Source organism: Trichomycterus rosablanca, chromosome 6, assembly GCF_030014385.1.
Source record: "Trichomycterus rosablanca isolate fTriRos1 chromosome 6, fTriRos1.hap1, whole genome shotgun sequence".
Lineage (NCBI taxonomy): Eukaryota > Metazoa > Chordata > Actinopteri > Siluriformes > Trichomycteridae > Trichomycterus > Trichomycterus rosablanca.
In genome coordinates, this window is record NC_085993.1 from 39,809,699 (window position 1) to 39,837,179 (window position 27,481).

Genomic DNA, 27,481 nt, shown 5'->3' on the forward strand with positions numbered 1-27,481 from the left:
ACCCTCTCTGCTCCAGGGGTGCTGTACAATCGCTGACCCTGTGCTCTGCTTCCAAACCAGCCGGGATATGGGAAGAAAGAATTTCGTTGTACTGTACACGTGTATATGTATATATGACAACAAAGGCATTTTATTCTATTCCACTAAGCATTAGGCTCAAAGGCAAGACATGGAGCATGAACTCTTTTTGTGCCTTATAAAAAATCAGCCTGTCTATCAGACAACAAGCAGCAATTGACATGTCTGTACCGACAGATGTAGGTTTAAGTTAAGTGGAAAGTTGTTTACACGCTCTTGTGGCTTTCCTCTCATTAGAAGTGCATTTCTGGCCTGCTGTCGAACAGAAGTCGAGCCCCTCCGCACAGACATTCTGCTGACCACAATGGAAAAAAGCCCTGAGCAACAGGCTCAGCTAGCACAGCTCTGGTTTCTTGTAGGTTTGCAGTACAGCTCAGCCTGTCCTCATTTTCATTTACGTTCCTACACCTACAGTTTTCTACTTTTAGACATGTCCTGCCTCATCACCAGCTTACAATTATAGGCCAAAAGGAAGTAACTATGCATATTGAAAACAGAAGGGAATTCTTTCTCAGCATTTCATATAAAATCATTTCTCTCTGCTTAGCTTTTGCGTAGGTCTTATGCAATCGGCAGAAATATTTGGACCCGGTGCAGCATTTTATATAATAACGGTGCACTTATATGATTCAGCTCAGGAAGTAATATTTCAGCTTTTAAGAAATGGTCTTCAGGCACCTAAGTGACCCTAATTATTGTACATGCATTGTATTTTTAGGTATTTGTGCCTTCTAAAAGGCTCTGGTGTAAACTAAAGGTTCTAAATCTTGAAATCTCACATTACATATTTGCATACAAGGGGTAATACACAGAAATACTTTTGGCATTAGCTTATTGTCTTTATAGTTTATTACGTATTTCTGTATCCTCGCGGGCAGCACAGTGGCTCTGTAGGTAGCACTGTCGACTCACAGCAAGAATCCCTGGTGTAGCGGTCAGGGTCCTTTTTGTCTGGAGTTCGCATGTTCTCCCCGTGTCTACGGGGGTTTCCTCCGGGAGCTCCAGTTTCCTCCTACAGTCCAAAGACATGCAAGTGAGGTGAACTGGTGATACAAAATTGTCCATGACTGTGTTTGACATTAAACTTGTGAACTGATGAATCTTGTGTAATGAATTTAACCAAAGTGTAAAACATGAACTAAAATCCTAATAAATAAATAAATCAAATTGTGTATCCTTGCTTTTTAGCAGATTTATCTGTAGAACACCAGTCTTAACTGTGATGTCTAACAAGAATACCATGTAAGGTTTTTCTTTAATATAAAAGTTGGCTATGAACAGTGGATTAAACAAGAGCAGTTGTTTTAGAGACATGATGAATATTTCAGAGATTATTGTATTATTCTGGAGATGTTTCAATACTCAGACTGTATGAACTCAACTGTAATCAGTACTTTTGTACAGATTATTTATGTGTGATTATAACATTTCTACTGCACCAATTATACACACTGTTTAGGGTGTGTTTGGGACACAGGCCATTTTTTTACTGCCAGGTTATAGAGCTTCACATGCAGAAGGCGATAATTAGAGATAAAATCTGGCCCTGCGAGACACAAAGAGGGTATTTAAATAGCAAACTTTAGAATTGTACACTGCCACTTATATATGGAGGCATGTATACAGTTGATGTATAACTAATATAAATCAGTATGTAAGGCGCTGAGTCAGCCGCAGACATGATAGGCTATGTCTGATATGGATGGCCAAACCTGGACTGGTGCGATGGATTGGGGTCCTGTCCAGAGTGTTCTTGCCTTGCACCCAGTGTTTCATGGTGGAACCAGGCCGGCCACGACCCTGACCAGGATGAAGCGGTTGATGAAAATTAAATGAAATAATAAGTATATAGCTACAGGGGATCGTCAAAAATGTTTCCGCACTTTTATATTTTTGAGGAGTAGAAATTCTTCATGTCAGAGAGACCGAGAGAGAGCTTATTAAAGCAATAAGCCACGAGAGGCCGTGCATTACTGTGATTTTAGCACGGGGATGACGTTTTTGGCACGACGTGAAGCGGAGTGCCTAAAACTTCTTTCCCCGTGCTAAAATCGTAACAGTAATGCACGGTCTCGAGTGGCTTATTGCTTTTATAAAACGGCGGTCAACAGAAAATATAATAAATACAACAATGTTTAATTCATGAATGTATTTATCGTGTATAAACTTACAATAAAGCATTCTTCCGCGACGCAAAATAGTTCGATTAACAGTGTTGCTAGGCAACATGAGGGTGAAAATAACATTAACTTTTTCGATTCAGTGGCGTATTAATATGGAATGATGTGAAGTGGTCCTAGGTGTGCGTATATCTGGGATTTTACAACGGCTTCGAACGCGGCTCAGCCAATCAGATTTTAGAACCGGAACTATCCGTTTTATAAAGTTCGGATTTAGCGCCATCTGATTTCCACCTTTTTAGATGCTCAAAGAAGCTTTAAGGGGAAGAAGATTTTCATGCGACGATGTAACAGCAGCGGTGCATCAGTCTCTATGTAGAAAAGTGATGTAATTTGTTTTTGAAATTCTTACAGTAGCCGACTGCATTTTTTCACCTGCATCAGCCGAGTTCATATGCCAATCAGTTCTGTGCATGGAGAGCCACACCCTGATCAGATTATTCCTCTACTCTGTACAGACACCATCAACCAGCCAGCAGAGGTCGTAATTGCATCAGTTATGAGGTCCCTATCCGGCTCCCTAACCCTGTATGAACAACAGCCAAACGTTGTTCATATAGCCACCCAGCCCAGCCGGATGGCAAAGCTGAGATTCGATACCATGTATTCGAAATCCCAGCTCTGGTGTGCTAGTGTATTTTACCACTGCGCCACCTGAGCGGCTGAACCCTAAGATTTTAATGCTAAAGTATGTAGACACTAGGGGTGGGTTTATAAAATCGATTTTTCGATTCGAATCGATCTTTATTTGAACGATCCGATATCGATTCATATAAACGCGAGATCGATCTTTTAAATACGCCCCTTTTTACGGTGCACACGGAAATCTGTTACCCCCTTTAATTTCGCGTGACCAGCCAGTGTTTTTTCATGCAATGAGATCTGACCTGCACATCAGTTTAGCATGGCAGAAGCTCAAGTTATGAACACTACACAACTTTTTGCACTGATTTTCGCTCAGCGACGGGTCGGTGCTGGATTCGAGAGGAACTCTGTGTTCGCTCTGCGATCAAAACTCGGCTCTCAATCAATGTGAGAAACAGCGAGGGGAAACACAGGGGAGAGGTTGTAAACAGGTGGTGGAGCGCAATATAGTTTCTATCAGAATACATCAGCACACGCGAGTTTTACAGTATTTCTGACCTGATCGTTCTCTACAAAACAAAATATTTATTAACCTCCAACTCACTATAGAACAAGCCATGCTGCTCGTGTTGCCAAATCCACTCAGATTCATTTATTTCATCAGCACACAAACTTTGATCTCTCGCTACTTGTTGATGTGCATGTTTGGATGTGGTATCATTAAACCTTTCATCACTTCTCACGTGTGTTTTCTTGACAAAACGTAGTTTTGGAGACCAGAGAAGCTCGCCTGTGATTCCCCCTGGTGATAGATGGTGTAGTGTAAAACCCCCCATCGCCGATCAGTCGTGTAGTGTGAACATTACAGCGACCAGGTGTTAGTGTCGTGTAGTGTAAACTTGGCATAAGCTGTTCAACAGCCAGGTGTATGTTTACATTACATTTACAATGTTGTAGCGTGTCAGACATAAAAAATAATAATCAAAAATGAATGTTACTGTTTTCTGTTTTGGATTAATTATTTATGTAAACAAAATACACAAATATTTTTAATAATGAGTGTTCTTTGTACAATTATCACATTCGTTCTCTGAACATCTGTACATATTTAAACAACCTGTTAATGTAACTCAAATATGCCTAAATGTGTTGAATCGAAATTGAATCGAAAATCGAATCGAAAATCAAAGATCGAATCGAATCGGGACCTTGTGAATCGGAATCGAATCGATCCAGGAAATTAGTGGCGATACCCAGCCCTAGTAGACACCAAACTTTGGCCCCTTCTCTCCGGCAACTTGTCTTTAAATCAACAAGGTAATCCATAGTAAATTCTTGTCCTTTAAATATGATACATATTAAAGTTAGTATTCTGATTAACAAGAAAAGAAGAAAGGAAAAAAAGTCCAATAAAATACAATGTGTTTATTTATTTTTGGGGTTTTAAAGCTTTTAAGCATTTCTGAACCCAGTGTCTGAGCGTCTAATGAGTTTGTATTCTTCATGTTAGAAGGTGGCATTGGTTTAGCCTTATTGGGATTATTCTCATACCCTGTGTAGTGGTTCACTTGTTCAGATTCTCATTGAGAGCCGGCTCTGAGTGTGTGAACAGTTCTGAATAGACACTGTGCGCGTTATGTGAAAACTCCCACAGCTTGCAATTAAGAGCCTCTTTACATTCTCTCGAAAACTCACAGCCGGGTCTTGGCAATCCAGAGAGCGGATCAGAATGAAGTAGAGGCGTCCGGCTGAATATTAATCCATCAGAGCAGAGTCGCTGCACTGCAGCTACACCACAGACAATAATAGTGTCTCATTAGCTTGTAAATGCTCAGGGTCAAGCGTAGAGAGAAACAAGTAAACTACCGCACCGGAATATTGATCGGTGTGGTTATGCAAATGGCGATGAGTAGCTAATTTCAGGGACGTTTAAGTGCAGGCAGATGGGAATGGCTGTTTGCTTTAGACGCGGGTGCAATATTACTTTGCAAATTAGCTTTCTCTTTTGTCTGGTGTCATTAGAATTCTGGTCAAACTCCATTTGCCTTCATATTTTAGTAGGGCGGGTCTTAACTGAACAAATATCGATGGCCTTTGATGAACTCAACAATACTCCATAGGGCATATTGTCCTATGTTTTGATCCACCCTGCATTAGTTTATGCTAGGTTTATTCCTTGTACAGTAATGTTTTGTGGGTACAACTCATGCTTCATAATTTAATATAAAAATGATTATAGATCCATGAAGCCAGTAGGCCTACTGTGCTCTGACTTTTAGCTGACTATTATTAGAACTGTTCACACATTGCCGCTCAGGTGGCGCAGCGGTAAAAAGACGCGCTGCAACCAGGGCTGGATTCTGAGTAAGCTTTGCTTCACCGGTTCGAAGCTGAGTGGCTGTATGAGCAACGATTGGCCGGTTGCTCATATGGTGGGGTGGGACAAAGAACCGGATGTGGGTGTCTCTCTGTCAGAATGCGATTACGTTCTCTGCCGGCTGATTAGAGGCGCCTGCACAAGAGATGAGGGAGGGTGCCCTTAGGGTGTGTCTCTCCGCATGCAACGCTAGGTGGTGCCAAACTCATCAATGTGTGGGTGGCAAAGATGCATCTGGCTGCTGCTCGTGTTTCGGAGGGGATATGGGTTAGCTTCGATCTCCTCGGTCAGGGCGGCGTTCGGCATAGACAGAGAGGAAGCACGATGCTAATTGAACAATTGGATGCGCTAAAGGGGGAACTGTTCACACATTTACACACTAGGGCTGCACAAATATATGCCACGCCCACCAAAAAATTGCTCCCAAAATACACCAAAAGGTGTAAATCAATAATGTAGAAATGAAACGGACATAAAGCAGTTTGCTTCATTTGCTACATACATAGGAAATTGGGCATTACCCTACTTAATAGTTTGTACAAATCACTGCATTACTTGTAGTGTTGGTACACACTGTGGGTCTGTCATGCTGCCTACTGCCCATCTAGGCAGCTACTTATAAGACATCAAACTTATGAGGCAGATTATTTAGACGCAGTACTTAGACAGCAATTACCGCGATTCTGTCACCACAGTTTTGCTTACTAAGCTAACACAGATAGCCTCAGGCCATTCAAACCAATGGACTGAGGTGGCACAACCCCTAGCACACCAACTATCATCTCCCTCCGTGTAAAAATAAATTGATTACTTTTGAAAAGAACTTGATTTGGTGCTCCGCATTCGTTCGCCATATTTGTAGTTTTTCGTGAGAAGTTGTGATGCACTGAATTCTGGGATTGCCTTCACCACTAAGGAAGCATCATATGTTCCCTCACTGTTCAGTCAGTTTATGGTTTTGAGTTAGGGCATCTTAGTAGGCAGCATGTTAAGGTATGTAAGAATTCAGACAGATTTCTTCTCGAGAGCGAGCGTAGGATGACGTACAATGCTGTCTATGTAGAGAGCTCACTAGGTGTTCAGACAGACCTAGTGTCTTGTAGCCTAGCAGTTAAAGTACTGGACTAGTAAGCAGAAGGTTGCTGGTTTAAACCCCACCACTGCCAGGTTGCCACTGTTGGGCCCTTGAGCAAGGCCCTTAACTTGCTTAGACTGTATACTGTAAGTCGCTTTGGAAGAAGGCGTAAAATGTAAATGTAGTAGATAGAATGAGGGTTTAAACCAGGGGTGTCAAACTCACGGCCCGCCACGTCATTTTCTGTGGCCCGCGAGAGCTTAAACGACTGTAGGATTGTTGTGATGGTTCGAGTCGTTACAGAGACGCGCTTATAATTTAATGGGACACCTGCGCCTTTAAACGGCAACCAATGACATCGTTGTCACGGCAACTAACTTTGACCTTTGCTGAGAAGCCATGTGACTTTTACGGCAAAAGAACGCGGGTAGTAATGTAAACAATAATAATAAATATAAACAATTATCTTTCAGTATAATACCAAAGCATCGTCTGTAAGAAGTGGCGTTTATATTCTCAGTTGTTTGTAAATGTTTAGTGAGTATATCACAGCGTTTTAGTTACAAATTTACCGTAATTAAATACAATTGTTACTGTTACTATAGCAATTAGTATCTTTACACAAAATGCTAACTCGTTACCTCTATTTTACGTTTGGTTAAATCTCATATTGTACCAGATGTAACACTTGACTACAGCTGTGTGCTTTTACTGTATTAAGTTCTTTATTGTTTTTATTGTTTGTATTTTTACTTCATGCTGGTGCACACAGTGTATCACACAGCTGGGAAGCAAATAAAACCGACTGTATTCTGAAGAGAGCTGTCTGTCTGTCTGTCTGTGTCTGTCTGTCTGTGTCTGTCTGTCTAGCTGAGCAAGGGGGATAAACTATTAGTGAGGGCAGAATGATTGTCTTAAAATACACTGTAAAATCCTACATTAACTGCATCTCTCAAAATGCAGGCTGATTTTGTGACCTGCAAAGTGACACATCCCACCAGTAGATGATGTTAAGAAATATTTACACATAATCCCAAAATGTACAAGAAGAGAAGTAAGAAAATTAAGCAGAAGGAAATTTAATGAAAATGAAAACAAGTTTGTGCTTCAGGAAGAGAAACCGGTGCGTCTGTGTTACGAGGCTGTGTCTGTGGTAAAGGAGGACAATATAAATGCAGAATTTAGCCTCCAAGAAAAACAACAGACTGCAATCACAGCAGAATACGTTACAATCGGCCCTTTGAGGGCCACAATAATGCTGATGTGGCCCTCGGTGAAAATGAGTTTGACACCCCTGGTTTAAACTGTGGATGTGCTGAATGTATGGAAAGAACTGAGGTGGGACAGCTATTAAATTGCTCAGCATCTTATTCATATTGTTTGTTGGAACATTAGAGAGAAACCGCAGACCTGAAAACTCAAACGTTTACTGCTTTAACTATAGCCAAAGTGTGTTAGCCTATCTCTGTTTAGTGGTGTGTTTTCCTGTCTTTCTCCTACCCTGTCGTTTAGTTTCTGTCTCATTCCCAGTTTCTTCCCTCAGATTATTTCCCCTCCTGTGCACTTGTTCTCTCAGCCGGGAGCGATCCGTCCCTCCGTCTTCCATGCAGAGTGGAGGATGGATGAAGAACACTAGTTAGTTTTTCTTACAGACTAAACTTCTGAATGGATTGCTGGTTTGGTTGTTTTTTCTAACCTGAAATCCACTCTCTGTGTTTCCCTCTGCCATAATTGTCCTCCGGTCACAGGAGACCCAGCCGTAAGCAGGACCGTGACCTATGGACCGTTGCTTTAGCTCCTGCTCCACTTTCCATCAAAGTCCCTCGGTTTCAATGTCATCTAAAAATACAGAATTCACGGGAGGTTTCTATGAATAACTGTTCTTGGCTGTGTTGACAAAACATGAGCGGTGCAGGTTTGGTTGTTTACATCTGTTCACCTCACTGACATTGTTAGGAAATTACAGTTTTGAAGAGAAGGAAAAGCAAGCTGTTTTACAACAGGTCTGTCTGGAAACCTAGTGAGCTTTCTACATAGACAAAATTTTACATCGTCCTACGTGAGAAGAAGAAGGCTGTTTAAATTCTTAGATACCTTAAAATGCTGCCTACTAAGGTGTCTTATTTTAAAGCGATAAACTGACTTAATAATGAGGGAACATCCAATGCTTTGTTAGTGGTTAAGGCAATCCCAGCATTCAGTTCAGCACAAAAATTATTCGGAGCTTAAGTGTACAAGTGTGATATATTTACAATATATCCTCCCACAGTCTAAAGACATGAAAGTGAGGTGAATTGGAGATACAAAATTGTCCAAGACTGTGTTCAGTATAACCTTGTGAACTGATGAACCTTGTGTAATGAGTAACTACCGATCCTGTCATGAATGTAACCAAAAGTGTAAAACATGAAGTTAAAAATCCTAATAAACAGACCACTCAGGTGGCGCAGCGGTAAAGTACGCTAGCTCACCAGAGTTGGGGTTTTGAATACATCGTATCGAATCTCAGCTCTGCCTCTCCGATTAGGCTGGGCGGCAGCATGAACAACGATTGGCGGCTGTTCAGGGTTAGAGGGTAAGAAAGTCGGATCATAGGTCCTCATAACTGGTGCGACTGCGGCCCCTGCTGGCTGACTGATGGCGCCTGGACAGGGCTGAGGAATAATGCAGATGGGGGTGTGGTCCTCCATACACAGTGCCCGTCAAGTGTATGAACTCGACTCGTGCAGGTGAAAAATACGAGGGGGCGTATGTCAGTCGAGAGGCGTCCTCAGTCAGCGGTGAAGGGTCGAATCAGTATAGAGGACGCAGTCAGGGTAATTGGACACGACTAGACTGAGGGATAAAAATTGGAGGAGAAAAGAGGGGAAAAATATAAATTTACATTTACATTTACATTTTCAGCATTTAGCAGACGCTTTTATCCAAAGCGACTTACACAGTGAGTGGAACACAATGAGCAATTGAGGGTTAAGGGCCTTGCTCAGGGACCCAACAGTGGCAACTTGGTGGTGGCGGGGCTTGAACCGGCAACCTTCTGTTTACTAGTCCAGTACCTTAACCACTGAGCTATCACTGAGCTATTATTTATAAATAATAAAAAAAAAATCCTAATAAACAAACTACCTAAGCAGCTGCCCAAGTAGGCAACAAGGCAGCTCACTAGGTTTTCAGACAGACCCAGCTATTCATATTACAGACCGAGCATTTTAGCCAAAACGCTTGAAAGGTTGAATTTCTAAAACAGTATGAACAGTAAAGCTTTGTATGGGCTGCAATCATGTGTAATATTGATGTTGCCTTAACCCTGGACAGGTATTCAATAAGTAATAAAATTAGGGATGATCCGATCTCAAGGATCGGGATCGGGGCCGATCAAGGCATTTTTTAATTGATCGGAATCGGCTTTACTAAACCCGATCTTAATCCCGATCTTTTGTGTTACGTCAGCATGTCCGCTGTGTGGAAATTGTTTAAATTGAAAAGTAAAACAAGTCCAACAGTGAAGTGTAACGTCTGCAGTGTGAGCGTTTCACGAGGCGGTGGGAGCAGAGCTGCGTTCATGTGTGAGAGTGTGTGTGAGTTAAGGATCACACCGGTTTACAAAACAACGTAGTGATGCACTCGTTTAATAAAGAAATAAATACACGGTATATTCACATATTGTCGGGAGCAGAACTTTTTCTGTTACGGTACCGAATAGCCGACAGTTGAGTCAAGCACGCTATTTCATGTTCTATGGAAGGCCTAAAGGGTCAAAACACACTCACTTCGTGTACAAACGTCCATCAAACCATTGTCACAATACAAGCACTTTAAGAACTGGCTTTCCTTCATAACAAAAGAGCCTTTCCATTTTATTTTGGTATTCAGGTTTTACTGGTTTTAATGCTTTTAAGTAACTTTTTTTCTTATATTTAAGTTAAGCTGCTACACAGATTTCTGTTCATTTTTAGTGCATCACTGCATTAAACATTTTTTTCTTTGAATGTAAAGTTTAAAGTAAAACTAATTATCTCACTCATTTTGATTGATTTTGTAAAAATACAAAAACATTAAGCAATAGTTTGGATGCAGCATTTTCCCCTTCAGCACTGCAGAGCTATTTAGTTGTTAAACATATACATTGGATTAATCTGAATAACTGTAATGTACTTGAAGTGTGCACTGTGTGAACAGTATTATCTAGTTCTTATCTAGACAATATCTAGAAAATACAAGTATCGGTTTGAGAATCGGTATCGGATCGGGATCAAAATTAATAATCGGGATCGGTATCGGGAACAAAAAAACGTGATCGGGACATCCCTAAATAAAATGGTTTTACATTTACATTTTCATTTACATTTTCAGCAGACGCCCTTTTCCAAAGCGACTTACATTACAGTATACAGTTTGAGCAATTGAGGGTTAAGGGCCTTGCTCAAGGGCCCAACAGCAGCAACCTGGCAGTGGTGGGGCTTGAACCAGCAACCCTCTGATCACTGGTCCAGTACCTTAACCACTAGGCTACAGCTGGCCCTTTTTGTCATAAAATGGTTCATATTTGTTGAAAAGAGATTCCATTTGTTTGTGAAATCAACTGCTGCAGACATACTCATTTCAGCTGGCACGTCTTGCTTGATAATTTGTTAATGCCAAGGTATCATGGGTTTATCCTAATGATCTGAAACCGCTGGATTGGCCTGTGTAATGTAATTTACATTTAACACCTTTAAAATCTGTAGTATTTGCCTCACAGAGTGGATTAAAGCACATCACAGAACAGAAGATGCTCTAGTGAACGATGATGCAGACAGGCGCTTGCATTGCAGTAATGTGGCTGGATCGAGGCCTCACAGAGGCGGCGAGATGTCAGTGAATGTGTCAGATCCGCATCTCATCAGTGTGAATCATGCCGCTCTCGGCCACGTCCTGGGGTTTCGGGAGCGAGAGTTTATTTTAGGACGACAGCTAGCGACCGGCTGCAGCTAATGGTAGCTGACATTAACAGCAATCCTGACAGATGAAAGTGAAGGACATTCTGTTTAACACCGATGTGCAAAGTACTCATTTTTTCCCCTCTTACAATTTACATTAGATCATCAGTCGTGATGAGGACTGTTCGGTCCATTCGTTTCCGGAACGCTCTCCCGCTCTGAGTTATGCAGTGTTTAAGTGGGATTTATGCAGATTAAGACACAGTAGCAGCTTATAGAGGAAACGAAGGAACCAAGAGGCTGGATGTTCTAATACGATTCTGTCAGCACCTCTTGATTCAAATCAAGTGTCAACTGTTGGAAATCAATTCACATGACCTTTTTTAAAATACAGCATTAACCCGAACAATGACTGTTTTGTCAGTTATCCAATAATCATTAACATCCATATTATATAATTAAACCTAAACGAGCGGCTTCGTGGGGTGTCTTTTTTGTACATTTTTTTTCTATTTATTTATGCATTTTCTCCCTTTTTCCTCTTGATTTAGTGTAGTCAAATTGTATTCTGCTGCTGGGGATCTCGATTGCATTTGAGGAGGGTATATTTGCCTGCTCACGCCCCCTCTGACTCGTGCGCAGTCCTTGCGGACCACTTCTTTTACACCCGTGCTTCGGTGGATTTGTACATGAGGCTGATCCACTTTCTGCACAGGCGCCTCAGTCTGAGAACCAGGGTTCTTGCACAGCGTCTGAAGACCCACCCAGCAGATACGGTGGCAAATTATCGTCTACCAATTGTGCCCACTAGATGGCGTGGTGTTCAGAATCTTGGCGCTGGTGTGCTAGCGGAATATCCCGCTTAGCCACCTGGGCGCCGTACAGTTCCTCTTTTCTCCCGACTTTTTAGCACGTCCAATTGCTCGATTGCGTCACGCTTCCTCTCCCCTAATGCTGACCCCTGCTCTGATTTGTGGAGAACGAAGCTAACCCACGCCCCACCCCGACACGTGGGCAGCAGCCTTATGCATTTTGTCACCCACACTAGGCCAGTGCGTATATGCGAATCAGCCTTGTATACGGAGAGACACACCCTGATCCGCACTCTTTTCCCGCCCCTGTGCAGGTGGCATCAATCAGCCAGCAGAGGTCGTAGTTGCATCAGTTACGAGGAGTCCCTATACGGCTTAATATCCCACACCTATATGAACAACAGGCCAATCGTTGATCATGTGGCTGCTCAGCCCAGCCGGCAGGCAGAGTTTTTGAAATCTGAGCTCTGGTACGCTAGCGTGTGTTTTTACCGCTGCGCCACCCGAGCGACTTGACTTTACATTTCTAATAGTATATCCTCTGTTAAAATCTGCTCTGTTGTTTTGGTTTTCTAAAGTACACAAATGTCGTATTGTGTTTTGTTCCTGAGCTTCTGTCCTTGCAGTCACGTTTGCCAAGTCAGGACAGATTTGGAATAAACCTGGGCAATTGTTGCCATGGACTCTCAATGACAAATCTTTATCGTTTTCTGTATCTCACTCTCTATCTCCTGCCTGTCTCTCTCTCTCTCTCAGAGCAGAGCATGTAGATCATCAGACGTATTACAGAATTGAACATGAAGGGTTATTACTGCAACGGAAAAAGCTGCAGGGCGACATGTGGATTTGACTAAATATTTATATGTGCAGATTCTGTCTGTACACACATTTGTTGCTTCTCTTGGTAGTTTTTATTCAGGTTTTTATGTTGCCGTGGTTGTTTTTATGAATCACATGAACACTGCAAAGGCTTCTAGGCTTTTATGTAGTTCTCTATTATGAAAGAAAAAACCCTGAATAGTGTGTAGTATTGATTTCTTACAGTCTCAGGTTATTTCCTGGTGGTCATAGTTCTGTCAGTGGAGAAATTATGTTAAAAGTAAAGGATGAAGAGATCTGATTATTGCATTGTGAATTTGTGAATGGCTCTTCGGTTCTAATATTGTCGCCATCTGTATCTTTTTTTTATTATTATTATATTTTTCCCAGCATTTTCCGAATAAAACAGCCATCAGTCATCTTCACATTCTGTTCTCACCGTTCCTCTCTCTCCACACTTCTGCTGAGTACACAAAGCCAAAGTAGGCGATCAATTATTTACGGCCTCTCAAGCCTGTGGCTCGTGCGCCCTCTTTCTATTTTTAGAAGCATCTGGCCTTCTCTGGAGACTTCAATGGGCACCATGTGTATTGATGGTGCAGCAGCTTCAGTAATGAACACAGACGTTCAGCGCGGCTGCTGGAGCTTCTGCTCGTGGCCTCTCGTTATCCCTGCGCTCAACCACATTAAAATGTTCGGATGCTATCTGAACCTTTCGCAGCAGCATGCTGGGATACTCGGGTCTGTTCTGACCAATATGACTATCATGTTGACGCTGCAATAAGTTACACCAACATACATTGTATGGATTGCCAGTGCAGCAAATAGGAATTTCAACATGTTTGTTGTATTAAAGACTACAGTCACAGCACAGCGTGATCCTGCATTTAAACACAACTACCAAAAAAATTATTAGAGTAAAAACTGCTAATATTTCAAATGCAAACAATTCTAGTTATTGATTACGAAGATATACTGCATCTTCTTATGAGGCCTATTTTAACTGGATTAATATATAGGCAGACCCTGCATAATACCCTAGCTTTTACAGGCCTTCTGTAAATTAAGATTTATTCGAACAGGTTATTTATTTCTTGTTTTTTTTACTTTTTCATTCACCTCTACTCCTTCATTAATTTAAATTGAATTGAGGGTCAAAATCACATGTCAAACTCAAGGCCTGTTGGCCAAATCCGGCCCACCACGTCGTTTTATGTGGCCCGCGAGAGCTTAAAAGATGTATGATTGTCTTAAAATACACTATTAAATCATAGATAAATTGCATCTCCCATAATGCATGCCGATTTGTGACCTGCAAAGTGACCGCATCCTGCCACTAGATGAGTGTTTCCACATCAGCGTTTAACTGAGGCGGTTTTCCAACAAGTGATGTTGAGAAATATTTACAAATAATCCCAAAATGATGGGGGGGGAAGAAGAGAAAATTGATGCAGAAGGAGGTAATTTAATGAAAGCCGGGAAAGTGTAGAAAGTGCTGCAAGAAGAAAACTAAACGATACGTCTCTTGTGTTATGAGGCCGTGTCTGTGGTAAAGGAGTACAATATAAATGTAGATATACATTATAAATATACACTATAAATTCGGCATTTTGACACCAAACAAGAAAAACCAAGAAAAACAACAAATTGTCCAAGACTTAAAAGGCAGACTGCAATCACAGCAGGATACATTACAGTCGGCCCTTTGAGGTCCACCATAATGCTGATGTGGCCCTCAGTGAAAATGAGTTTGACATCCCTGGTCTAAATCGACCAAAATTTGTCAACTGGAAGCTATTTGACTATCTGCAAACCTGTTCAAATTGGTTGTTAGCATCACCTCAAAGCAAGAAGGTCCTGGGTTCTCTTCCCAAGTCAAGTGGTCCAAGTCCCTTTCAGTGTGTAGTTTGCTTGGTCTTGCTCGTGTCTGTGTGGGATTCTTCTGGATGCTCCGGTTTCCTGAGTAGGTTAGATGAAATGATGGTGTTAAAGTGTAAAACATGATGTTAAAATTATTATTGATCTCATTATTTTCAGCTGTGTTAAATTCAGAGGTCTTTAAAAAATCTTACCATGGTCAAAAATACCACATTTCCTCTTTTAAATATTTTTGTTTGTGCATTTCCCCCTTTTTCTCATGACTTTTAGCGTATCCAATTACCCAATTGTATTATATTCCCTCTTTACTGATGTTGATCCCTGCCCTGATTGAGGAGAGCAAAACTGACACACGCCTCCTCCGACACGTGTCCAGTAGCCGACTGCATCTTTTCACTCTATTCGAGAGTTCATATGCGGATCAGCTTTGTGTACGGAGAGCCACACTTTGATCAACGCATTACCCCTCGACTCTGCAGGCACCATCAGTCAGCCAGCAGAGATCGTGATTGACTCAGTTATGAGGAGTCCCTATCCGGCTCCCACTCTGTATAAACAACAGCCAATCATTGTTCATGTAGGTGCCCGGATGGCAAAGCTGAGTTTGAAATGTCAGCTCTGGTGTGCTAACATTGAGCGCAAAAATACCACATTTTCAGAGTGTCACAGTACGAAGCAACTGTGATTGCAGTTATGTATTTATTACTACCAAATTAAACATGGCATGTTGTATTGAGATATGATGTAGCCACTTTTGACAAGTAAAACAAATGGGGTTCTTTTTCCATAGTAAATTAAAAGGAACTGTTGTGCCATCATATAACCTTGATTTTTTTTATTATACTTACATTCCTGGAATGATCATAGCTTAATACACACTGTACTTTAGTGTTTCATGTTCTTAAAGACAATACGTACATAACCTAAGGGCCATCAGTATGCTGCTGTTGAGAAAGTGGAGTAATCTATAGCACTGCAGGGCAAAACCCTAGAGGAACGTGGTAGCATGTTTTTATAGTCTCTGTCACTCTCTCTCTCTCTCTCTCTCTCTGTGGGTGGTGGGTGGGTGAGTAAGAGTAATGTTTGACCAGCCCTGGGCTAGATAGTGCTGCTGTGTGTTGTCTGTAACTTTTCTGCTGATGCACCTCATCTTTCCCTGTATTAAACATTTACCTGCTTAGAGCTACAGCGCACTTCAGAAACTGCTGAGGTCAGGACAGAAGATGTAGAGGTTAACTTCATGTACAGTTTCACAACGTTCACCCACAACAGCACCCCCAGCTAGCTCGATCATCCTTTAGAGAACGTCATGCTTTATTTCCCTTTCTGCTCGACCGATCACGACCGCTTATCTGTGTTCTGTTTGTGTCTTCAGTACAGGATTGGCCAACTTTATATGATCAGTAAACATAGCCATGAACAGAGTGAGCGAGGAGAAGGGGTGGAGGTGGTGCAGAACGAACCCTTTGAAGACCCTACACATGGCCACGGTCAGTTCACAGAGAAACGTGTCTACCTCAACAGGTAAGCTGCCTACTTCATATAGAGTTTATTGTGTAAATCTCATCACACGCCCAGTTCACGTGAAAATACACTGTGCTCATAGTGCCATAGTGCCACAGACCAATTACTGGACTGAAATTTAGGTAGCTTAATCCAGTTACTCATAGTCCAAGTAAGACCTTAATCAAAGTATGATAGTCGAAGAATGCTGACTACTTGGCCATTTGAATAATCGGATTACTGCCAGAACCCAGCCTTAATCAGATCATTAGTGAGCATTAGGGATGTCCCGATCACGTTTTTTTGTTCCCGATCCCGATCCGATCATTAATTTTGATCCCGATCCGATACCGATTCTCAAACCGATACTTGTATTTTCTAGATAATACTGTTCACACAGTGCACACTTCAAGTACGTTACAGTTATTCAAATTAATCCAGTGTCCCTATATGTTTAACAACTGAATAGCTCTGCAGTGCTGTAGGAAAAAAATTGCCTGCATCCAAGCTATTGCTTAATGTTCTTTTATTTTTACAAAATAAAAGTAAACAAACTTAGTGCAGCATTGCAGTAGTAAAACTAGAACACTCGAAATGTTGTGACAGTGGTTTGATGGACGTTTCTACGCGAAGTGAGTGTGTTTTGACCCTTTGGGGCTTCCATAGTGCATGGAATAGCGTGCTTGGCTCTAGCTGTCCACTATTCGCTACCGTAACAGAAGTTAATAAAGCGTTATGCTCCCGACAGTTTGTGAATATACGGTGTATTTATTTCTTTATTAAGCAAACGCATCACTACGACGCTCGGTTACATAACTAAGCCAATCAGAGTGCTTGATACTGAGATGTCGTTCAGCCTTGTAACACGTAAACTCGTAAAAGCTGTATGTTACGGTCCTGAAGTTTTCATACTCGGATTAAAAGTTATTGTTTTGTGAACCGGAGTGATCCTCGACTCACACACCATATAAATAGTAAAATTCTACAGTAATGAACGCAGCTCTGCTCCCACCGCCTCGTGAAACGCTCGCATTGCAGACATTACACTTCACTGTTGGTCTCGTTTCACTTTCCAATTTAAAGTATTTCCACACAGCGGACATGCTGACGTAAAACTAAAGATCGGGCTTAGGATCGGCTTTAGTAAAGCCGATACCGATCAGTTAAAAAATGCCTTGATCCGCCCCGATTCCGATCTTTGAGATCGGATCGGGACATCCCTAGTGAGCATGTAAACTATCACTGTAAATTTGCTCCTCATGATAATGAGTTGCGTTTAGTCCATGCATGCTTCCACAGCTGGAAGAACATCCTTTGTTTGTTTTGTATGATATGCTATTTTAATAGGCTAGGGTAGCTCAGTGGTTCAGGTACTGTTCTAGTAATTAAAAGGTTGCTGGTTCAAGCCCATCACCGTTAAGTTTCCACTGTTGGTCCTCTGATCTGGAACCCTCACTGGCTTGCATTGCATTCTTACACAATCATGAGTCGCAGTGAATAAAGCATCTGCTAAATGCTGTAAATGTAAGTATGTAAGAGCATTGGTATATCAGTAATTTAGGTACTGGACAAGTAACCAGAACGTTGCTGGTTCAAGCCTCACCACTGTCACGTTGTCACTGTTGGGCCCTGAGCAAGGCCCTTGACCTTTAATTGCTCAAAATGAAGTTTGTCATAGATGTAAGTCAGCTTGGACAAAACTGTGCTAAATGGTGCCTTTTTTCTTTCCCAATTTTCCTCCCAATCTAGTCGTATCCAATTACATGATTGCATTACGCTTTCTCTCTACTGATGTTGATCTCCACTCCTGACTGAGGAGAGCCGAGACTGACAAACACCCCCTCCGACACGTGTGCAGTAGCCGACTGCATCTTCTCACCTGCATGAGGCGAGTTCATATGTGGATCAGCCTTGTGTACAGAGAGATACACCCTGATTAACACATTATTCCTCGACTCTGTGCAGGTGCCATCAATCAGCCAGCAGAGGTCGTAATTGCATCAGTTATGAGGTTCCGTCCGGCACCTACCACCAGTTGTTGTTCGTTTAGGCGCCCAGCCTGCTGGACGGCAGAGCTGAGTTTCAAACTGACGAGTTCAAAATGTCAGCTCTGGTGTGCCAGCGCATTCTACTGCTGCGCCAAATGGCACAAATTTAAATCAAATGTTAAGATTTTATTGGCCTCCTTTTCTCTTACTACTGAATTGAAAAAAGAGCAAAATATGGCAATGTGTGTCTTATTTGAAAAATGTGCTTATTATTTTATTATGGTCTGCAATCAAAATATGGTGGGTTTTAAATGCCCCAGTGTACAGCATAACTGCCAGCTCATCCCTAAACAGCTGCAGTGAAAGAAGGTGTCTGTCATACAGTGCGGAAGAGTTTGGCAACCACACTGTCCAACCTCTACCGAATCGATGAAAAGTCAAGGACACAACCCTCTCACGTAAGCAGGATTTTCAGTGTTAAAGAGGAGCAAATGTGCAAATAACACTGAAGAGCAAATGAGGGGAGGGAAAGAATAGCATTTTTAGAGCAGAGACTAAATGAGAATGAATAGGGTCATGAAAAGAATATTAGTGTAAAAAAATAGAATTAAAACACGATGACTGGTTCCTGCTGCTATACCTGATGGGAGAATGGGAGATTAATTGAAGTTGAATTAGCCGTGTCAGCAGAGTGGCTAAATTAAGCTTACACACCACTTTGTACACTTGGCCACCTTTTTAATGGGGACAGCAGGCTGAGAGGAATAAAAGAATGAGAGATGCACGCATCAGCTAAACGTTTATCATCTCCAACCTACATTTATTATACAGTTAAACTTGTAAGGGCCGTATAAATTATGGTCTTGGGTTTTCAGTGCTTTTTACTACCGTTAGTTCCTGTGACTGAACGATAACCCACTTTTACTCATTTAGATGTTTGAAAATGTGACTAAATCTATTGGTCAGAAATATACACGCTCGTCAAGAAAGACTACACCGATCAGCCGTAACATTAAAACCACCTCCTTGTTTCTAGACTCACTGTCCATTTTATCAGCTCCACTTACCATATAGAAGCATTTTGTAGTTCTACAATTACTGACTGTAGTCCATCTATTTCTCTGCATGCTTTGTTAGCCCCCTTTCATGCTGTTCTTCAATGGTCAGGACCACTACAGAGTAGGTATTATTTAGGTGGTGGATCATTCTCAGCACTGCAGTGACACTGACATGGTGGTGGTGTGTTAGTGTGTGGTGTGCTGGTATGAATGATGCATCAACTTAAAATATTGACGTCTGCGCATTTTTAGCGTTGGCGTCATCAACTAGGTCGACCAATCGCGTCAGCCCTATCCCGATGTAATCTCTGTCCGATGTCCAACTGGGGGCAAGTACAATGATTAGAACAGTGTTGGCTATGTCCGGGAACACGACAGAGCAGCTGGACTGGGATTTGGTTAAGTGCAGGTGGTTTAGCATCCAGTGTGACCAGTCCATGGACAGCAGCAATACATCGCAGTTTTTTTTTTTTTAATCTTACATAACTAATAATTTGAACAAACATGGGACATTATTTGACGATGTGACAGTTGCCGCTCAGGTGGCGCAGCGGTAAAAACACACACTGGAACCAGAGCTGAGATCTCGAATACATCGTATCAAATCTCAGCTCTGCCTTGCCGGCTGAGGATGAGCGGCCACATGAACAACGATTGGCCTGTTGTTCATATGGGCGGGACTAAGCCAAATGGGGTCTCTCTCTCTAAAGACTGGTGCAATTACGACCTCTGCTGGCTGATTGATGGCGCCTGCACAGTGATGAGAAGAGTGCTCTTAGGGTGTGTCCCTCCGTACATGCAGCTAGGCTGCACTGCACTCGTCAAAGTGTAGGTGATAAGATGCATACGGCATGCTGCCCACGTGTCGGAGGGGGCGTGGGTTAGCTTCGTTCTCCTCAATCAGAGCAGAGATCGGCATTGGTGGAGAGGAAGCATGACGCAATGAGGCAATTGGACGCAATAAAAAACACAAGTGATAATATTTGTAAAAAAAAAAAAATTATTTGTTATTATTATTATGTATTATTATTATTAATAATAATAATAATATAATTAAAGGTGAGCCGTGCAACTTTACGTTATTTAAGAAGTCTATATCAAGCAAGTAGCCCTTTCGTATTGCTCAGTACCCTTGAAGTAGCTCTCAGTTTTAAAAAGGTTGGTGACCCCTGCTCTAAGTAGTAGCTGGTAGCTGACTGCATAAAACATTTGTTGAGGGTTTTTGTCATTTTACAGCCTTCTGCTTTGGCCTCGAAATTAATCTTAGTCCACACTAAGCACTACAGATGCTTCTAGATTCTCATTAGCAAGCAAAGCAGAAAGACCAAATTCCCAGCCAATTTCCAAATGTCTCTACCAACTGGACACCAATCTGATCAGCCATTCTGGTAGTGTTGGGTTAGCTGGTGAGTTAGAGAGATGATTAATAAAGTTTATTGAAGTTGCAATTATGGGGGAGTTGTTCCCCCTGAGAACGTGTGGGAAAAAAACTCCTTGGCCAGCACCAATAAAAGCCTCTGGTGTGAAAATCTGTGGGCTGGAGAAATGCGCCGTTGCCCTCGGAAACTGTCGCTGTGCTTCTTGCCAATTAAACTGGAGTCTTTTTAAAGGCTCAGTTCTCAGAATAAAACGCAGTCGCCTTCAAAGGGTGTTTGGTTTAATTGCTTCTGATGTCGGCAGTTTTGGGGTGAATTCAATCTCAGCCCACGCACACATTCCAGAAAGCATGTTCTGTTCCAGGCCGGCTTTAATAGGCATGCTTCTGTCAAACCTGAGAAACTGGGATCTGTGGTGTGTCATGTCTGCATATGTCAGAGATGAGCTACAAAATGTTTCTGCAGTACAGCGAGTTCGTATATGAAATCTATGTTTTGTAAATAAAATGTAAGCCAATAGTCATAATGTAAAGAAAAGCAACACTGCATGCTTAATTAACATCTAATAGCAGTAGGACGCTGTACAATGCGCCCATTGTTTCCTAATGGCTCAAGACCAACAAAGATCCTGATTAGGATAAAGCGATTATTTAAAGATAAACAACAAATAAATAACACAGTGTTCTTTGTAGAAATGTTGATGGCAAGGTGGCACAGCTGCTAGTGTGGGTGGCACATAGCAACATGGATGGGGCTCGGGGACCTGGGTTCAATCTCATCACTGTTTGGAGTTTTAAATGTTCTTTCCGTGTCCCTGTGGGTTTCATCCAGGGTACTACTTTCTTATTTATTTTTCCTCTTTTTCCCCCCAATATTTATCCCTCAGTCTAGTCGTGTCCAATTACCCTGAATGCATCGTCCTCTATACCGATTCGACCCTTCACCGCTGACTGAGGACGCCTCTCAACTGACATGCGCCCCCTCCGGCACGTACAGTCAGTACAGACTGCATTTTTCACCTGCACGAGTCGAGTTCATACACTTGACGGGCACTGTGTACGGAGGGCCACACCCCCATCTGCATTATTCCTCAGCCCTGTGCAAGCGCCATCAGTCAGCCAGCAGGGGCCGCAGTCGCACCAGTTATGAGGACCCATGATCCGACTTTCTTACCCTCTAACCCTGAACAACAGCCAATCGTTGTTCATGCTGCCGCCCAGCCCAGTCGGAAAGGCAGAGCTGAGGTTCGATACGATGTATTCGAAACCCAACTCTGGTGAGCTAGCGTACTTTACCGCTGCGCCACCTGAGCGACCCAGGGAATTGATGGCTCCAAATAATCCGTAGTCCCACAACAATGCTAATCCAGATAAAAATTAGTACGTTAGTCAAACCAGCTTGGAAGTATCTGGTTCCCTGGACAAGCATCCTGGTACCCCATGCTATTTGCAGTAACCCCTTACGGGTTGTGAAGGTACACAAGCTAGCACACACCAGCTCCAGCACTTGAAGCCACCAGCCAATTCTATCTTTCCAATCCCAAGGAGGATTCTGACCGAGATTTATGAATATCCTATTTCTTCTGTAGTCCTCCACCATTCATGCTGCACAACAGGAGTCACTGTTGCTGTGGCAGGGTGGTCATTCTCTGACATGACCAATTGCTTCTGATGAGCACCTGATCAAGCCTGCAGTGGGTTAGCTCATTCCCTAAATATTATCTAAGGTTATACTTTTTCTTTTAATGTCCCCCATGTCTGCGTGGGTTTTCATCCGGGAGCTCCGGTTTCCTCCTACAGTCCAAAGACATGCAAGTGAGGTGAATTGGAGATGTCCATGACTGTGTTTGATATTGAACTAGAACTGATGAATCTTGTGTAACCAGTAATTAGCTTTCCTGTCATGAATGTAACTAATGTGTGTAAAACATGACATTAAAATCCTAATAAATAACTACATAAATAAATATTTATTTTAAATACACTATATGGTCAAAAGAAAGTGTTTGTTTGCCATTTGATTTTAAAACCATGAGTATTAATAGGTTTGGAGGGTGTCTGTGGTATTGTATGCCTATTCAGTCTTTAAATGTGTTTTTTAAACCTGTTACTAATAAGTGTTGTGGACAGACATGAACCCACTTGGCCTTGTAGTGTATATACGGTCAAGTAATACAGTCACAGTAGTGACAGTGAGGTTAACAACTCCAGCAGCGCTGCTGTGTCTGATCCACTCATACCAGCACAACACACACTAACACACCACCACCATGTCAGTGTCACTGCAGTGCTGAGATCATTCACCACCTAAATAATACCTGCTCTGTGGTGGTCCTGTGGGGGTCCTGACCATTGAAGAACAGGGTGAAAGTAGGCTTAAAAGGTATGTAGAAAAATAGATGGGCTACAGTCAGTAATTGTAGAACTACAAAGTGCTTCTATGTGGTAAGTGGAGCTGATAAAATGGACAGTGAGTGTAAATACAAGGAGGTGGTTTTAATGTTATGGCTGATCAGTGTATATATTATTTAATTCTGGTTACTTGGTTTCAGCTTCTTCTTAATTGATTTAACCGCTTAACCTTGTAAGTCTTGTAGTTTCTTTTGTTATTAATGGCACTTTAAACACCACTCATATAGGATTGGTCAGATGATAACCAGCAATGACACCATGTGTCAAAACCATGAGGCTATAGGTACGAGGGTATGATTGCAGAAAAGGCTCACGAGTACAAAATCCAAATGGAGAGCAGGGAGAGCTTAAACAGCTTTTGTCCACCTACAGATTTCCAAAGCAATAATTTGTCTCCCGTTCTCTGTCCAGCACTCTCACCTTTGCTCTAAGCATTTCCTATATGGCCTGCGCCGAGGGCTACGATTCAACCGGGATTATGAACGCTATCAGTCAGGAAGCACAGCTCTTAATAGGCGGGGGTGTACGAGATGAGCGAGTGAGAAAGTGAGAGAGATGGACACAATGTAAGAGAAAAAAAGTCTGTATATGAGGAAGGCTGAGAAAGTAAGAGGTGCAGCCCTGAGGAAAAAAAAAAAGGTTATTGCACTCCAGGTCCTGAAACCAATTTGTAATAGAGATGCAGCTTCTCTTGCTTTTGCATTACGCTGATAAAATCCATTACAGAAATAGAGGCAGTGCTTTATGTCTCATAGCCTCTTCGTCTGCCGTGAAAGGCTGCATTATGTTTAAGGGAACCTTATGGCTGAGTTTTTATGAGTAGAACGTATTTGGTAAGAAGCTTTGGGAAATGAAAGAGTCGGGTGGAAGAAAAGAGCTTTGATGGAGCTTTTTCTTCATTTAAAACTTGGATATTTCCAGCCATTTTTTGTAAAAAGCTTTCAGTTTTTGTATGTACTTAGCATATATGGGATTTAATTAAAAAGTTTACTCATGGTCTAAATTTAAAACAACTTGGTAGCTGGAACTGCTAATGTTTCATATTAAACAGGTTTACTGGTGATGAATCACTTCAAATAGAACAAAACAAATGATCACAATGGTGTCTTTACATTTCTGGTCTGCACTAAAAAAGCAGCACCACAACAGAACTATTTACCAGATAATAAAAACTGGAACACAAGTACACAAATTTTTCACCCACACATAGTCCGGCCCCCACCTTGTAGATGCGGTGGCCAAGTAGTATCTGCTGCAGGCACTGCCAATTATGCCTGCCAGATGGCGCCCAGCCGACCGGTGGCAACACCGAGTTTTGAACCGAGCCCACTGTGCCACCTGGGCGCCCACAAATTTGTATTGAAGAAATGAAAATGAACCTGGATTTAGGAAGTAACTGCTACATCTCGAAATGTTTACACAAGCAGCAAGTAATATCATGAAAATGTCAAGTCCTAGCACCTAGGTATAATCCGCTACACACCAGTGCTGGGATTCTGAACTCCCCCAGTTTAAAGCTCATCACTGCTACCCCATAGCTGGCATAATTGGCAAAGTCTGCAGCAGACAAAAATTGGCCATTGTCTGCCGGGTGGGGAAAAGGCTGGACCAAAAAGTGGGTGCGGTCTTCAACGCTGTGCAAGGACCCTGGTTAGTAGCCCGAGGCGCCTGTACAGTAAGTGAAGGAGATCAGACCATGGCTCTCCACGCTTCAATTCTGGCCTCACGCGTGAATTTACCGAAGGTGTGGGCAAAAAAGAAAGGGTTGTGGATTGCACACGCTTTGGAGGGAGCGTGAGGCTTGCAGAATTACCCTCCTCGGACACTACCGAAGTCTCCAGCAGTGGAAGACAAATTGACTACACTAAATTGGGAGAAAAGAGAAAATGCATAAATAGAATAGCTGTATATACTGTACAGTCCTATAGATTTAGTTCATGTTTTTTTCTCTAAAACTTAATAGTAGCACAGTTCAGTGCAAGTAAAAGTGATTCCTAATCGAGACAAGATGTTGAAGGTGTTGAAATGAGTAGGAAGTTCCTAAGCTATTTGAACATTTTTTAGGAATTAAAACACATATTACAATTACATATACTTGTATATGTGTACACATGTACTTTATATCTGGTTGGATTATGCATAAGCACAGAATTATGTACTGTTGATGCTAACAAATAGGAAATCAGCAGCAAATAATAGGAATCCACATATTTTACTGGATTCGTTTAGGTTAGTTAGTGCATTAACACTGATGGTGTTTTATTCTTTGCTCTGATCTTACTTTCCCTCTTCTTCTGTTTTCAGCAAACTGCCTAGCTGGGCAAGAGCAGTCGTGCCCAAAATCTTCTACGTGACCGAGAAGGCCTGGAACTATTACCCTTACACAATCACAGGTACTAAAGAGGGGGGAAGCGAAAATGAAGTGGTAAAACATTCCTTCACATACAATGATGAGCCAAAACATTAGGACCACCTGTCTTATATGTTGTCAAAACAGATGTGATACATCAAGACATTTGAAAGAATCCTGTGGTATCTGGTACCTGGAGATCACCAGCAGGTCCTGGTGCTGTCTTTTTCATGGGTCAACGATACACATGTGCCTGATAATCTTTTTGGGGGGACAGGATTTGCCGGATGAGTCAGCCTTCTTGCCATGATCAGATGTCCAGTTCTAATGCCTGCTGTAGTTGCTATTGACGATGGACAGGAGTTAGCATGGGCACACAGAAGGGTTTGACGCATGTGCCACTTTCACCTGCATTCAGCACAGTATAGCCCTTGTTGCTTCCTAACAGATGATGATCTTTCTTTTCATCTGTCTTGTGGACAACCGGTCGGCTGTTCGTGGCTTGTCCTTCCTCGGACCCCTGTCAGTGGGTACTGGGTACAACTGCTTGTGAGCACTGCTTGCTGAGATCCTTCAGTCCACTCTAGTCATAACAATTTGGCATTTATCAGGTCACTCAGGTTCTTACGCTGATATCTGTCACATTGGACATGTGTACTATAAGTAATTACCATCAGCCCACCATTTAATATAACCCTGACTGTGAAATGGACAAGTGTTACCAAATAGGCATTGCCATGCATGTTTTTAGGGGTGGTTTTAATGTTTTGGCTCATCAGTGTACAGTGATACTTTCTGCCTTAACGCTTTAATGGTCTCACCAAGAAAATAATGTTTAAAAAATATTCCTTTGCATTTTTTTAGTTTTTTTGGGACTATATCAATAACAAACAGTTCATATGATGATACTAGTGCACACAGTTTTTTTTAAATGAGCCTCTACCAAACAGTCAATACGATCACAAAAATGATGCAATATTTCATGCTTCAGGTTGACATATAGGTTAGAAAGCCTGTTTTTTTTTTTGTTATCACAATATTTTTGAGTTTAATACATGTCAACCAAGGAGTAGATAGTCCATATTTAAATACAGCTTTTTTACCTGAGTATTTAGGCTCAAACTAAGCTCAACCAAATGGTTAAACTGACCATTAAAGGGTTAAAAAAAAAACTAAAGAAAATAAATTAGTAAATATAAAATTTTTATCTGCTCTGTGAAGATTTATGCTATAATCAACATCATCATTTTGAATGCCTCTTCTTTGGAAGCCGAGGCTGTACTTTTTGCCAAGTCCACTAATATCACACCAAGATTTAGCACTGATCACAGGCCAACTCTTCAAAGCGGCTGTATGCTTTTCTGCCATAAATCTAATTCATTTTGCGAAAACAACAAGCTGCCAGCACAGATTGTTATTCTAATTCTCAGCTTATGGTTTGAAACCAGCAGTTGCCTAGTTTAGGTTTTCTGAAAGCATGTTCAAAATCATAACCGACCATAATTATTATGGATATGCACTGGCATCTTTGGACCAAATTTGAAGATGCTTTATGTCAGGGTTTTTTTTCAAGCGACCCTCATTTTGTCCATGATTTTTGCTGCAACCCAGGCAACACATCAAAACGCATCAAATTTGGCGCCCAGGTGGCGCAGTGGGATATTCCGCTAGCACCAGTGCCAAGATTCTGAACTCCTCGGTTCGAAACTCGGCATTGCCATCAGTCGACTGGGCGCCATCTAGCAGGCATAATTGGCAGTGCTTGCAGCAGACACGGTTCTGCAAGGGCAGGATGACCGCTCTGTGTGGGTGGGGTCTTCATACACTGTGTAAGGACCCTGATTAGCAGATAGAGGCGCCTGTGCAGAGTGCATGGGTGAAAAAGGGTTTCACTGAGGGCTGCGTGCAGGTCGGAGGAGGCGTGTGCAGCAATATACCCACCTCAACTGCAATCAGGGATCTCCAGCAGCGAAAGACAAATTGAGTACACTAGATTGGGAGAAAAATGCATAAATAAAATAGTAAAAAAACACATCAAATTCATCAAAACACAAAACGAAATATACCTCATT

General features: G+C 42.0%; 1 protein-coding gene across 1 annotated transcript in view; it reads left to right on the forward strand.

Annotated features, from left to right (window-relative positions):
* The window catches only part of LOC134317119 (cytoplasmic phosphatidylinositol transfer protein 1-like), a 93,226-nt gene that overhangs the window by 43,627 nt on the left and 22,118 nt on the right, over positions 1-27,481 (forward strand). The window contains exons 2-3 of the mRNA XM_062997823.1: positions 16,099-16,247; positions 25,364-25,452. Coding sequence (XP_062853893.1) covers positions 16,099-16,247; positions 25,364-25,452 — 238 coding nt within the window. The remainder of the gene's footprint in view (positions 1-16,098; positions 16,248-25,363; positions 25,453-27,481) is intronic.